The 14,271-nt window shown below is 47.1% G+C and overlaps 1 protein-coding gene across 1 annotated transcript in view; it reads left to right on the forward strand.

The window, feature by feature from the left end:
• Window positions 1–7,231, forward strand: part of LOC111860616 (rho GTPase-activating protein 39-like) — a 46,544-nt gene extending 39,313 nt beyond the window's left edge. The window contains exons 6-10 of the mRNA XM_072712946.1: window positions 1,808–1,881; window positions 2,568–2,767; window positions 3,817–3,908; window positions 4,058–4,227; window positions 5,166–7,231. Coding sequence (XP_072569047.1) covers window positions 1,808–1,881; window positions 2,568–2,767; window positions 3,817–3,908; window positions 4,058–4,227; window positions 5,166–5,360 — 731 coding nt within the window. The 3' untranslated portion in view covers window positions 5,361–7,231. The remainder of the gene's footprint in view (window positions 1–1,807; window positions 1,882–2,567; window positions 2,768–3,816; window positions 3,909–4,057; window positions 4,228–5,165) is intronic.
• The last annotated feature ends 7,040 nt before the right edge of the window (window positions 7,232–14,271 follow it).

Genomic DNA, 14,271 nt, shown 5'->3' on the forward strand with positions numbered 1-14,271 from the left:
TCAGCCATTGGTAATGTAAATGTGTGGGGGCAGGGCTGGGGCGCTACTCCCCCCCACTGCCAAAGCTGTCCGTGTGCCGGTTTATTGCATGTCGGTGAGCCAGGCTGGATCACTCTTGGGCAGATACGGGGGTGCACATGCTGGCAGTTCAGACCTCAGTGTGGACCTTAACCCCCCACCCCTCCCAACTGGCCCTTCGGACCCCCAGCGAAGCCTCTGAACGCCCCCCACTGCCCTCCCCCCCGTTCCTCGGGATGGTGCCAGATGGAATATTTCGCCTTATAGGTGAGCTCTTGAGGGATCCTCTCTTTGGCTGCATCTGATCAGTGCAGGAAATGTCTGCTGGAGGAGACGAGATCTCGAAGTCCCTGTGCGCCGACTCCTCCTCCTGTCCTCCGCTGTACGGGTCTCCTCTCTGACTCACACTGCCTCATCTCTCCCTCCTTCCCATCTTACCGTCTCCTTTTCTCCCTCAAATTCTCTCTCTCTTCTTTTACTCATTCTCTCGCATTATCTCGTCTCTCCCTGTTTCTCCCCCAACTCTATCCCTCCCTTCCTCTCTCTCTCCCCTACTCTCCCCTTCCCTCTCTCCCTTTCTGTGGATTTCTGCATGCCCCGTCATCTCACGCTTGGCGTGAGGTAACATCTGCGAGTACTTATTAATGGTTCAGCCGGGAGCTCCAGCACAGGCTCGACCTGGCCCCGCCCACCAACCAAACCCCGCCCACCAGCCAGCCCCTCCTGGCTGCCCCCGTCCATCTCCGTGCGGCACTGCCTCTGCCCTGCTCTCTGAGTGCTGTCCATTCCAGTGGTAATGTGAGCCGGAGCCTGGTTAGGCGTGCGGAGCATTCTGGGGGGGGGGAGCTGCAGTGGAACATCATTAAAGTAGGTTAGATAGCAAAGAGTGAGCTTGTTGTCAGGAGGACAGGAAGAGAAAGCGGGCCGGAGTCTGGTCGCCCTTCGCGAACACGGCGCCCCCATGCTGCCGGGGAGTGGGATGCGAGGCATCGCTGTGACCTGGGGCTCCGAGCGGGAGACAGGTGGCGCCATTATCATGGGCTGGGGGCCGAGCCGCTGCTCACCGGGCCCTGTGTGCAGAGAGAGGGGTGGGGGGGGGGGGCTTCCGCGTTGCCCTTCCCTTCACACCACCACAGATGATTTTCCGGCGTTTTATTTATTTGTTGGTTTTTTTTCTGAAGTTGAGTCATATTTACACCATAAGGTAAATCACTTTGCAGTTCATCGTGTTCCTCCAGGCCCGGTCCTGGGAAAAGTTCCAGGTAGATGTTTCCAGGAGAACTGAAGGGGCTTTTTTTTCCCTGAGCAAAGCTGATTCAGAACCTCAGGACCGCTGTGGAAACAGGAGAAATTGTTAAGACCAGACAGTGGGACATTGGTCCCTAAGCCCAGTGCCTTCCGTGTTCCAGCCCCTGGCATGTTACCCACTGAGGGGGTCTGATTCTGGGTGGGGGGGGGGGCGACTGTCCGGAGCCAGAACCCCCCTGTGTGGTTCATACATGTGTGCGGTCCTGCCCCACGATTACAACAAGATCCGATCAGGGTGAAACCCAGAGCGCAGGACTGCAGTGTGTTCTCAGCTGCTCAGGGAGTGATTGGGGGCCTTTCGGGGCGGGGTGGGGGGGGGGGGTTATTTTTAGATATCTGAGAAAATGCCTTTCATTTTCTGGCAGGGTTTTACGTTACCCCCTCCACATGCAGATCGCTTGCACATCCGTCACTGAATCTCCTGCCCCATAGGTGAAGGGCCCTTTCTGAAAATGCTCTCTCCCTTCCCCCACCCTGACAGGTCTCCCCATCAGTACATACGCAAAGTATTGCTACCGCAAGCTGCAGAAGGTGGCGGTGACCGGGGGGAAAAAGGTAAGGGGGATGCACTTTGTGGTGGGAGGGGGGTAATGCTTCAAGGAAGCGTGTAGGTTGGTTATTAGTTAACGGTCTCAGTGTTTTTTCTGGGCAAAGTGATTCTGAAGCTGGTTTCATGGGCTGAGGTGGCGAGTGTCAGAATCAGGCATGACGTATCAATTAAACATGTAATCCAGAGCAGAAAGAGGTATATTAAAAACACGAAATTGGAATAAAAGTAAAATAGAAATGATGTGCAAATAAACGTGTAGACATGGGGTCTCCAAATCCAGGCCTTGTTTTCAGTTCTCCCAGGTAGTTAGTTTAATAATTACTGATTCTGATTGGTCAGAGGCTTCACACTTGACTGACAGGTAAAGGAAGGCTGGAAAACCAGCAGTGCTTGGACCTTGAGGACCGTGATTTGAATAGTGTAGACAAAAGAATAAAGTGGTAAATGTGTGGTGTAGATAGCTTGAGGTACATGCCAGCGGGCTTAAGAAGACAAGAGTAGGACAGTGGGTGACTGGATGGGGAGCAGTGAGCTTCCCATGGGTCCTTGTTCAGGAGGGATATGATCTGGTGGGAGAATCTATTCAGGTGAAGATTAGTTCTTGTGTTGGGGGCTGGTGGGTGTCTCACAGGCAGCATCCCAGCAGCAGCTGCGTCTGATGGCCGCGTTCCTGCCCGCTGTCCTCCCACAGGGTCTCCGGAAGCCCACGCTGGAGGAGATCGACCACGGGCGCAACGCCATCTTCACGCCCTCGCTGTTCGGCAGCTCGCTGGAGGAGATCATGGAGAGGCAGAGGGAGCTCTTCCCCGAGAGGAGGCTGCCCTGGGTGCAGGTGCAGCTGTCGCAGTACGTGCTGGCGCTGGGTGGGGCGCAGACCGAGGGCATCTTCAGGTGAGTGGGGGCTGGGAGGGTCTGAGACAGGGGGCGGGGGGGGGGGGCAGTGTTGGTGAAAGCAGCACCAGCCCTGGGCCTGGAACTGGAACAGACTTTAAACAGGCAGGCGGCAGAAGTGCTGAACTTTACCCTTTATCAGCTAAACACACCCACAAGGCCTTTAGGTTTAATCATTGACCAATCAGGGTTCACCAGAAAACCTGAAACCTACCACTTCATAGGTTGGAGATCGGAGCGCACCAACATAGGCCTGTATCTCCACTGACAAGGCAAATAGCACTGAAAGTGATCTGGGATTAAAGACGGCCTGATTTTAACACGGGAGTAGCATTCTCTAGTCTGCGTTCCACCCCAGCTTCAGACTCTGCCCCCTGCAGGGCTTCTGAGTCTATTACCCCTCCTGCTGGAGGCGACCAGTGGATATCCTCTGTGATAAAAGCTGACTCTCTGTGACTCTCTCGGACTCAGCATCCACTTCAGACACCATGGAAACTTTATCTCATGAACTTCATGGGGGACTTTTGCATGCAGACCAATGGCGCCAACAGGATACAGCTGAATTTAACATCTGCGAAATAGACACCTCTTGTGCCAGCTCCTGTTTAACGACATCTCCAATGCCCCCCCGAGAGGTTAAATGGGCAGGAAACCCATCCTTATGGTTTATTTTCGGGAGTCCCCTGCATGGATTCCTCGTGTTATTTCCATTTCCATTTATTGTGTCTGGCCACAGAGGGACCTCAGTGGCGCTGGTCTGGCTGGCACTGTACCATGTGACGCCCTTGGGGCACTACATCAGCGGTGTTCACGTCTCTGCTTGCAGGAAGCGTGTCGAGCTATTAAGTCAGGGAGCTGAGAGAATCCACCCTTTGGAGGGGATTGTGGGGTCAGAGGACCTCGCAAGAGCTCCGGCCTTAGCAGTATTTATGTTGAACAGGCGCCACCTGGTGACCACTTAGTGTCACTGAATGAAGCTCCCAAGTCCACAGGAAATTATTCTGTGTTTTGGAGCCTGGCTTATATCTGGGTTGCCCTGCATCTCACAGGGTGCCGGGGGACATCGACGAGGTCAATGCACTCAAGCTGCAGGTGGAGCAGTGGAAAATCCCCGAGAACCTCTCCGACCCCAACGTCCCGGGTACGATTCTCCGCCTACCGCGTAAAGCTGCCGATATCGGGCTGTGGAATGAGGATGATGAGTAAGATCATTCAGCCAGGCTTTGGTGCAGAAGGCCGTTTGCCTCCATGCTCATGGCATCTTCCCATTGCTGACCCCCCTTCCCACAGCCTCCCTCCTGAAGCTGTGGTACCGCGAGCTGGAAGAGCCGGTCATCCCCCAGAGCTTCTACCAGCGGTGCATCAGTAACTATGACGACCCCGAAGCAGCCATCGGTGTGGTGCAGTCTTTGCCAGAGCTCAGCAGGCTGGTGCTCTGCTACTTCATCCACTTCCTGCAGGTACTGCTATGGGCCAATCATAGTTGCTCTGGGCCGGTTACAATCGCTATGGGCCAATCCCGGTTGTTCTGGGCTGGTCCTAGTCAGTAAGGGCCAATGATGATTACTCTGGGCTGGTTGCGGTCGCTCAGGGCCAGTCATGATCAATATGGGCCAATCACGGTCACTCAAAGACGGTCACGGTCACTCAGAGACAGTCACGGTCACCAGACCCGACCCACGCTCTCTAACCCTTCTAACACGGCCCTTCCTTCTTTGTAGGGTAAACGCCCTGAGTTCCAACAAGCCTCTTTCCAGTTCTGGGCGGGTCCCTAACTTCCCGAACTGACACATGTGGGGATGGTGTTTCCTTTAATTATGGGAGGCTGTCCCATCCTTAGCCCTCCAGCAGGAGAACATTGTGCGCTGCTCACACACGTGACATGCCTCAAACTGTCAGAATGTGACCTCTAGCGCAACACCCAGTTCTGAATCAAAGTCGTCCTGCCCTTCGGGCTTTCAGCTCTTCGTGCACTAAAGCTATTGTTTTCTCGCATTAACCTGAACAAGTAAACAAAGAGTCGTAGCATCTGTAGATCTGGTCAGATGACTGTAACACAGGAGCCACAGCAGCTGGTATCTCGCTGTGCTCCCTTTGTTCGTTTGCTACATTTCCGGCCTGTAAAATACCCTCTTCAGCACGCCTGCATTCTTTCTCCTCCTCTCCCTTTTCCTGTCTTTCTTGGCGTAGCGCTTATGAGCAGGGTGTGAACTCCAGCCCATTGAAATAGCTGTTTTGTCTTCTCCCAGTCCCTTATAACTTGATCCGTCTGGTAGGTGTCAACACTGTAGGGTGGCTGCGGGCTTCATCCCCCTCGTATGAGGAGAGCCGCCTGGCCGGTATCTTCCCAGACGTCGTTCCCCTGACCTCATATGCGGCATCTCCACTCCATCTCCAGGTGTTTGCCCAGCCGGTGAATGTGAGCAAAACCAAGATGGACGTCAACAACCTGGCCATGGTGATGGCGCCCAACTGCCTGCGCTGCCAGTCGGACGACCCGCGGGTCATCTTCGAGAACACGCGCAAGGAGATGTCCTTCCTCCGCCTGCTCATCGTGCACCTGGACACCAGCTTCATAAAGGGCGTGGTCTGACAGCCGTGTCTTGGCCCGGCCCCGCCGGCCTGCTCACCAGCACTCTGGATCTCAACCTCGGCTCTTTCCCGGACCTCGATGGCACCTCGTCGACGACGAGAACCTTCGTTTCGGACCATCCTCAGCTGGGGTTTGCTCCCCCACACTGGAGCGTGCTTTTAATGATACACAATGTATAGTTAAAAAAAAAAAACCATGGGCAAATGCAAAGAAAGAATGGGCAGTCTTTTTTTTAATGTGAGATGTTTTTATTTAGAGTGGCTGCAGAGTCTGTATTTCCTGTCACCTTACACATGGTGACCTTAAGTGACATTTTACCAGCCTCTGTTCTCCTTTTCGTTTTGCTAACGCAGTTGCCTGCCCGACAGACCACCCCCACACCCCAAGGAGTGAGGCCTTACTCGCACCCCTCTCAGACACTTTATTTATTTCTGACCTGCAGCACTGCTACTTGACCGTTGTCCACTGGGCGCCACCATCAACCGACCGAGGGAGGCGGAGGGCAGCCAGTGGCGGATGTGTGCATGAGTAAGGGGTGGATTTCACGCTGCCTAGATGCAGCCTAAGGTCAACAGTGAGTCGCAGAGCATTTCTGCACCTGGAAAAGCTTTCAGCTGATGTACTGTAGGCATCTACCTTACAAACATTGCGATCACAGATCATCATTTAGTGAAAGGCACCTTCGCGGGCCCTCGCTTGCGAGGCACACACAGGAAGACAGGAGCCTGAGGATGACGCTGGTAGGTGTCAGAGGACGGGAGGGTGAGGTACTGAGAGCCTTCGGGGGGAGTGATGCCACAGAAATGAGGGGAATCGCAAAGGAGCGCATGTCCTGACATTTCTGGAGGAGGCTGATTTGCAGCAGATTGGGATGAGTATTCATGTCGGTCAGAGATGGATTTTAGCACCTCATCCTCCCTCCTGCTGCGTGACAGTAATGTGACTCCCAGCACCCTTTCGAGTTGGGGGGGGGGGGGGGGTTAATCATCCACTTGAAATGCTCACTGATGCTTCTCTTAACACTAGACTGCAGTGTGATTCCTGTTAGGAGTGTTGAAGCTTGAAAATAGTGGGTGCCTTAAACAACAAAATAACTTGCTGGTTACTCAGTGACCGTCCCCATCATTCAGAGCAGACCAGATTCCTTTTTTAGTCGCTCTTTGGTTGACAGAGTGCGTCTTACCATCAGAACACACCCTGCAAACCTTCTGGCTGAAATATGTTTCTGGGACATTTTCCAAAGGTGGATTCCTACTACAGCGTCACATGACACAATCACCTCGGGGCTCTGCATTGTCACAAGTTCTGAACTTAAGAGCTTGTATCGGAATCGCCAGAATCATCAGTACAAGCAGCTGAAAGCCAAACAGTAGATGTACCAAAATTATCATCCCTGGGGTCCAGTTTTACCTCTTTGGAAGGTAAACCAGAGGCAAGTCACTGATGTAAATAACCTCTGGTTTCATAAGATCCTAATTACTGTGTTTAAAAATCATTGTGGATACACTTGATTATTGCTGTTAAAGACTGTAGCTGTGTTCGATTGCAGACTGCCTATGCCTGACATTTCATGCGCTGCTTCCTTCCTCTGCCCTCCAAACCTGTTTATTTATGTGCGCTCCTACGTTACTTTCTCTGCTGCGTCTGGGCACTGTTGCCTAGTAACAGCCCACCCTCCCGTACTGCTCACTTCTCTCTGCCATGGATTCTGCTCCTTGTATGAGAAGGCTGCTGCCCTTTGCTGTAAATGGCTCTGCGGGCTTCCGGAATGCTCTGTGTGCAGATACCCAAATGACGGTCCGTCATAGTGACACTTGGTTGCATTTATTTTCTCCCAAATTTCATAAATAAATGAAACATTTGTAAATTTACCAGAAGTTTGAGTCCTCTTTTGCCATTCAGTGCTTACGTACGCGCACATAAGTGAACTTTCTGGTCACTTGTCTGCAACTATAAAGATATAGTTGTATAAAATACAAAAATGTCAAATGTTTGAGTCTCCCCCCAGGTTCCAGGTAGGTGGAGTTTGCATGTTCTTCCCATGTCATTGTGGGGTTTCCTCTGGGTTCTTTAGCTTCCCCCCCACAGTCCAAAAACACACTGAGGTTAATTGGAGATACTGAATTGTGTGTGTGAGTGAATAGTGTGTTTGTGTACCCTGCGATGGGTTGTGGTTCCCTGCCTTGTGCTCACAGCCTCTGTGATTGGCTCCAGACCCACCGTGACCCTGAATAGGGCAAGTGCTTACAGAGAATTGATGGATTAATTGTCCAATAGGTTGTAAGTGCACTTGCTATGTAATCAAATGCAGCCAAGAACAAGCCCACCCTACAGTTTACAACCATTCATGTACACAGTCTTGGAGAAATTTTTGAAAAGGACCACTTCAGAAAACGTACTTGATCCTTAGCCAACAAGTTAAAAGCGTGGAGGGGATGATCTGTCTGGCAAAGTATGTGTTACTGGTTAGAGTCAGTTAGTAGTATGTTAATTAATGGCATGACCTGGGATAATTACCCTGTGAAAAGTAGGCCGTGGCAGAAAAAAGGTTGAGAAACAGTGTACTAAAGAAATGTAAGACACATGAAGAACTTGACCCTGACCAGATTTAAATTAAACGCGCTTTTAAATCGGCTTCCCTTGAAAATTGACAAAAGCTAAAGTGTATATTTCATCATTATTTACAGTGAGCCCAGTTTAGATTGTTGTTGCTTAGTTGATAGTACGTTGCCTACAGCGGAGGGAGGTGCACAGGGAGATGCTGGACTGAACATGAGAAGTGAATGTCTGCTCCCAAGCACTGCAGTAGCAGAAAGACACTAATTATAGACCAGGGGTCTCCAACTCCAATCCTGAGGAGCTACCATCCAGTAGGTTTTCTATCCTACCTGGTTTCTCGATGAGCTACACCTGCTCCTGGTATTTACCTGAGAACAGGTGTGGCTCATCAAAAGCCTAGGAGGACAGAAAAGCTACTCGATTGTAGCTCTCCAGGACAGGAGTTGGGTGACCCCTGTTATAGACCTCATGGAGATGGAGAATGCTTTAACAGTCTAAATATGCAAAAGCACTCCCCATCTAATAATATCCCTGAAAGTAAGACAAATGGTTGTTTGTAGGCGTCGGTTCAGTTCAATTCAATTAAATGAAATAAATATAATCACCACACTCAAATTTTCGCCACTAGAGGGAGACACCAGCACACAAACTAGTACTCTTAATAGCTGTAATTCATAAAGCTATTATATTGTAATTCTTGGTAATAACGACTGCAATTAAATTATATTTATGTGCTTTCAGAGTCCAAATATTTTTTTTATAACAGATTATATCCCAATCCTGTCCTAGATAAACGGCTGTAAAATGGACGTATGGATGACTTATTGTAAGTTAGTAGTATGTATCATGGTGATCGCTAATACGTTGGCCAAGTATTTTGAGAAAGATTTTTTATAAGGACCTTTTATAATCTCTTTCTGAATGGTAATAATGGCCTGTATCACTGACCTGGGCCCGTGTTCCATCCCACCTCCTACGATGAGCAGCTTAACAGGCGGTTGGTTCCTCCACCCCATGGACATAACATAATACTCATGCTAGATGATTTACATGCATGTTACCTCAGTAATGGAATCAGCTACCCAGCTCCATCCAGTCTGCAAAGTCCCTCACAACTTTCAACACATGGTTTAAGGCTCAACTTAAGACTCATCGTTTTCCCCCAAACAAACTTCATCCTGTTCAGGCTCACTGTCTACCATTTACCTGTTTACATGTTCCATTGTTTGGCACTATCAGATGCTACTAGATGCTCTTACATTTGTTGCATGTTACACTTAGATTCTTGCTAGGTTCTCTCTTGGGTGATATTGCTTTGACGGCTGCATGCATAGGCGACTCCAGGCTTTTCTCCCTGGGGGAGCAAGATGAGACAACCCAACCAGTCATTTGTCCAGATAAATTAACTTGTAAAAAAAAAATCAGAAATACATTTAAAATAAACTATAATTACCAAAGCCTCATTTTAGAATATAATTTTACAATACAATTTAGTTTCATTGAACTTAATATGTTGACGTAGCATTATCAACTGACCACTAAGGGGCGCAATTGTACCCTAGCATTGTATGCTGCATCAATGTTTCAGCTAATATCAAGTTCATAGCATTTCTGTTTACAAACGCAAAGTTTTTAATGTGTCCTTTTGCTACAGCTATCATGCACTTGTTTCCCATCAGATACTGAATGAATGCATTAGTTAGAAGTACTTGTACCTAAACTGCATCCTTGCATGTTTTATACACTCCCTGGCCACTTTATTAGGTACACCTGTTTAACTACTACTACTAATATGATTCATGGGCATATCGGTAATTACCCCCTGGCTCAGCCAGTCCCCAAGTTCTTTTCCTCTGCAAAGTGCAATGAGTTTGTTCAATGAAACAACTCAAAATGTTATGTAAGGCATTACCTCCACCCTCTCCAAAAGTGAAAACTCGGTAACTCTGCTAGCGTAAGATAACCATGGTCACCATGCCGGAATTCTATGCCATAGACTGTAAAACCGTCAAGGAAATATTGCAACATCGTAAATTGCCTACATGCTGTATTGATATTTTGCCCACAGCATTTTAAAAAAAATTCATTGCTTATCATTGGACTTACTGGAAATCGTAAACCGTTCTCTCCTATCAGGCAAATTCCCAGCACGATTAAAAACAGCTGTTATAGAGTCTCTCCTAAAAATAGAGAAACCTAGATACCTCAGTCCATAACAACCGTTTAACAACCATCTTCCTTTTATAGGCAAGGATACAGACAGTAGTTTTCAATCAAATCAGCAACTTCCTGAATGTGAATAACTGTCTTGACCATTTTCAGTCTGGCTCTCTTTCCCACCATGACACTGAGGCTGCTTTTACAAAGGTACATCAACGATTCTGATTCTGTTGGATCTCAGTGCAGCATTTGATACAGTTGACCACAAAATACTTTTAAATATACTAGAATATTTGCGTAGGTCTATCAGGAATGGTCCTTGGATGGGTCAAAATGTACTTATATGGTTGGGGGTATTTTGTCACTGTAGGCAATTATAAATCCAAATGTACCACCAGAACATATAGAGTCCCTCAAGGATCAGTTCTTGGGCTTTTTTTTTAATTCAACCCTTACATGCTTCCACTTGGTCAAATTTCTCAGGACAGCAAGGTGGCTTATTGTAGTCGTGCTGATGATACTCAGATATATTTTGCTCTTGCACCAAATGAAATCCCATTAACTCGCTAGGTCCTTGTCTTAAGAAGATACAAAGTCGGATGTAACAAAATTTCCTTCAATTGAAGAAACCATGACAGAATAATCCTTTTTGTTAAAAAGGAAGAAAACTACAACCTTTATCTTTATTTCTGTGTATGGAGAAGGGCAACATAAATAAACTTCCCGTGCCTTATTATATGGGCTACTCATTGGCTCCGTGTGGGTTACTATTACCCTGCAGTCAGGGGTGCTGCTAGAGATTTTGGACCCCATGAAAGCCTATCACACTGGGCCCCCAGCCCAGACCAATCCAGTTATGTTCCAAATTTTTTTAAATCATCCTAGCTCCTCTACCCCCCCCCCCCTTAAGGCACCCCTGTCTGCAGTTCACACATTGGTGACCACTTATCTTCAGAGTGTTTACATTTTATATTACCTGATAGCAGAGCAGCTCAATTTTGATTATGTTAATTAGCTATACTGTTTATTGTGAACTATGTACCGTTTCTGCTCATTTAAATATCCATCCATCTTCTCACCACTTAACCAGGTCAGGGGTCCTGGAGCACATGCCAGGCAACACAGAGCACAAGGCAGCTGGAGATGCACGTCGTATCAGTATCAGCCAATGTTTATTTAAAAAAATCAAGAAATCTGCATCCATGCAATGTGTCAGTCTTCCGGTTTGAGTTGTAATCTTCAAAGTTAACAACACTAGAGATAAAGACTTAACCTCTAAAATAATGGATAAAATTGCACTGGGCGATCAGCCATTTTCCATGGTACAGGACGAGGGATTTCAGGGGCTCCTTCACCACTTAGTACTTTGCTACAGTCTCTCAAGTCGGCACTACTGGACTGATGTCTCAGTGTTTCATATCTCATATGATGTGGTTGCTACGCACATTCACAAGTTATCAAGAGTTAATGTCACAGAATGAATGTGATGGAGCCCAGAATGATTTATCTTCCTCAGATGTTCTAACAACCAGTTCTCGGTTTGAGAATTTCCATATATCACAACAGCCTTAGTCGAGGATTGTGTTTCCCAAAACCTTTGTAAAGCTACAATTTTTAGTGCATGATGATTGCATTAACGAATGTGGTATTTTGATGCCCAAATGGAAGAATAGTATAAGCAAAGACTTTTAACAGAGACCAATAGTAATCTGTACTGATTGTAAACAACACGAGAACATCTGTCTTGAGGTTGCACAGAATCCCAGTATTGACAGCTAATATGAAAATATTCAGTTTTGATTCTGTTTGGAATAAATACATTTCAAGCAATAAAATGTATTTGGGTAGTATTGCAGCAAGATTGTAAATGAGATTAATTGAGCAATTCGTTCCGAAAGTGTGCGATTGATTGCCATTAGAAAAATCATTCGTTTGACAGCCCTAATTCTCCTTCTTCCATAATGAAGTACAAATGTTGGCAAGCTAGATGAAAAAGAAACTGAAAAGACTAACTAGAGATAATGCATGGTGAGATCTTCCTAATGTAAAAAAACACAAGGGTGCGAGAATCATTCATGTTTTGTATAGCTAGATGACTGTTAGAAACTTGCTATACCAACCGTGTTACTATGTGGTGCTCAGAATGAGTAAATTGTTTATGGAAATTAATAAATGATACACTGGAAACTTTTTTACATGGTCACTTATTATTAGAAAATGTATATATGTAACAACAGCCCAGTATATGAAACCACTTCAACTTTTCCTAACATTTTTGTTATTAGTCATTCATGACTTATTTAGACGGTCAAAATATCACATAGTGCAGCTGTCCAACCATGACTACTTCTTGGAAAACATTGCTAAAAGCATTCTAAATCTTTTTTGAACTTTTATGTACTTTTATGTACTTTGCCCTATCATATTCCCTGGATACCCTGAATACATACGGATTTGGGACCGGTCCCCCACCACTGAAGCACGTTTTATGGGTGAGCAACTGCAACTGATCAAAGCACCTCAAAATTGAAGCAACACCACTTAGTGGCAGCAAAGAGAAGGGTGACCGCAGACAAAATTTGACCTTGTGAATGTGATGAGTCAAAAAGTATTTAATGGGTCCTATTACTACTTCACAAAACATATGGAGGAATATCTATACCTGATTTCTTTTTGAGACAAATTGCCCTTAGAATGGAGCAACAGCACTGTGTGACGCTTGATCTTGTGAACACAGCACTTAATCAATCTTTTCCAAACATCGCAGACACACCATATGGGTGAAGATCTGGACACCTCTGCTGCCCAAGCCTGGGGGGGCTAGAGAATTGATCTGTAATGGTACACATACTCATCCTATGCCATTCGTTTACATCATTTTCCATTTGATGGGTGGAACCTAAATTAATAAATAGATAGTCAACAGGGAAAGCATTATGCTAACTAATTATGGCTGTGACTTGGTTACAGTTAGTCATAAATTAGCGGTTTGGGAACATTTCAATTTCCCAATAAATTACACCAGTATTGTAGAGTAGTTGATAAGACCAGTGGCCTGTACTATGAAGTGGGGTTACTGGCTTATCAGAGTAACTTGTCGGATTTAAGGTACCACAGTTTAAATGGACTTCATATTCGTTCACTTAAATTTTGCCCAGACTACCTTAAATCCGACAAGGACTGTCTGTTGACTGTTATACCGAACTCAGATATGTTGCTGGACACATCCAACATGCAAATGTATTTATTAAACCAAATAGTAGTGTAATACCAAGCAGCCAGCACTTTAGCCAAAAGAAATTTAAGTGACAATGTAAAACTCGGAGTATTGTTTTTTTTTCCATTGCAAATAGTAAATAGTTCCTCTGATTACATGTAATAACCTGTTCTAACCAAGCTGCCATAGCAAGCCATGATGACGAGCCAAGGCCCGTTAATTGAATAAGAAGTTCTTTTATTAGCCGCATTTGCCCAAGGGTCTCGACACACAGGCACAGACAGGGGAGACCGGTACACACACGTCAATCCGCGTCAGGGTGCCCATGAAACGGAAGGGCAACAGGACATTCTATTCCTGCAGCACAGCACGGCAACATAGACATTCAACAGCAACTGCTCACATTCACAGTAATATTTATATGGTTATTCACGCTATTTATAGGTGGCACAAAGCATGTTGGCATACTCGTCCTTAGCGTGCACCCCGCCTCCCCCTAACAGGTTACCCACCCTTGGCGACTCCTGATTCCACCACAAAAATCCCAGGGGGAGGCGGCGTGTCACAGTCCCTGGAGTCCCCACCATACCTCCATCCCCTGCCATATCCTGTAGAGGGGGGCCCAGTCAAGCCAGGGGGGGATACGGTGCCAGGCGATCCCTATATAGGACCACGGCCTTATGTCGCTCTGGCAGCTGCAGGAGGTAGACCACATCAGAGAGGCTCTTCAGAATTTCCCTCAGTCCCCTCCAATGACTGTCCAGCTTGGGCAGCTGTCCCTTCTTACAAAGAGGACAGTACCCCTAAACCGGGTCCTTTATCCCCAGTTCCCACGGTACCTTCAGTTCTGGGGGCAGCCCAAATAACAAGTCCACTGGGGTGCGCAACTCCCGCCCAAACATCAGCCAACGTGCACCAAGTGTTGTTGCAGACCACGCCAAAGACCTGCGCCTCAAAACCTGCCTGGTCACAATG

The sequence above is a fragment of the Paramormyrops kingsleyae genome, chromosome 6 (assembly GCF_048594095.1).
Source record: "Paramormyrops kingsleyae isolate MSU_618 chromosome 6, PKINGS_0.4, whole genome shotgun sequence".
In the NCBI taxonomy this organism is placed as follows: Eukaryota; Metazoa; Chordata; class Actinopteri; order Osteoglossiformes; family Mormyridae; genus Paramormyrops; species Paramormyrops kingsleyae.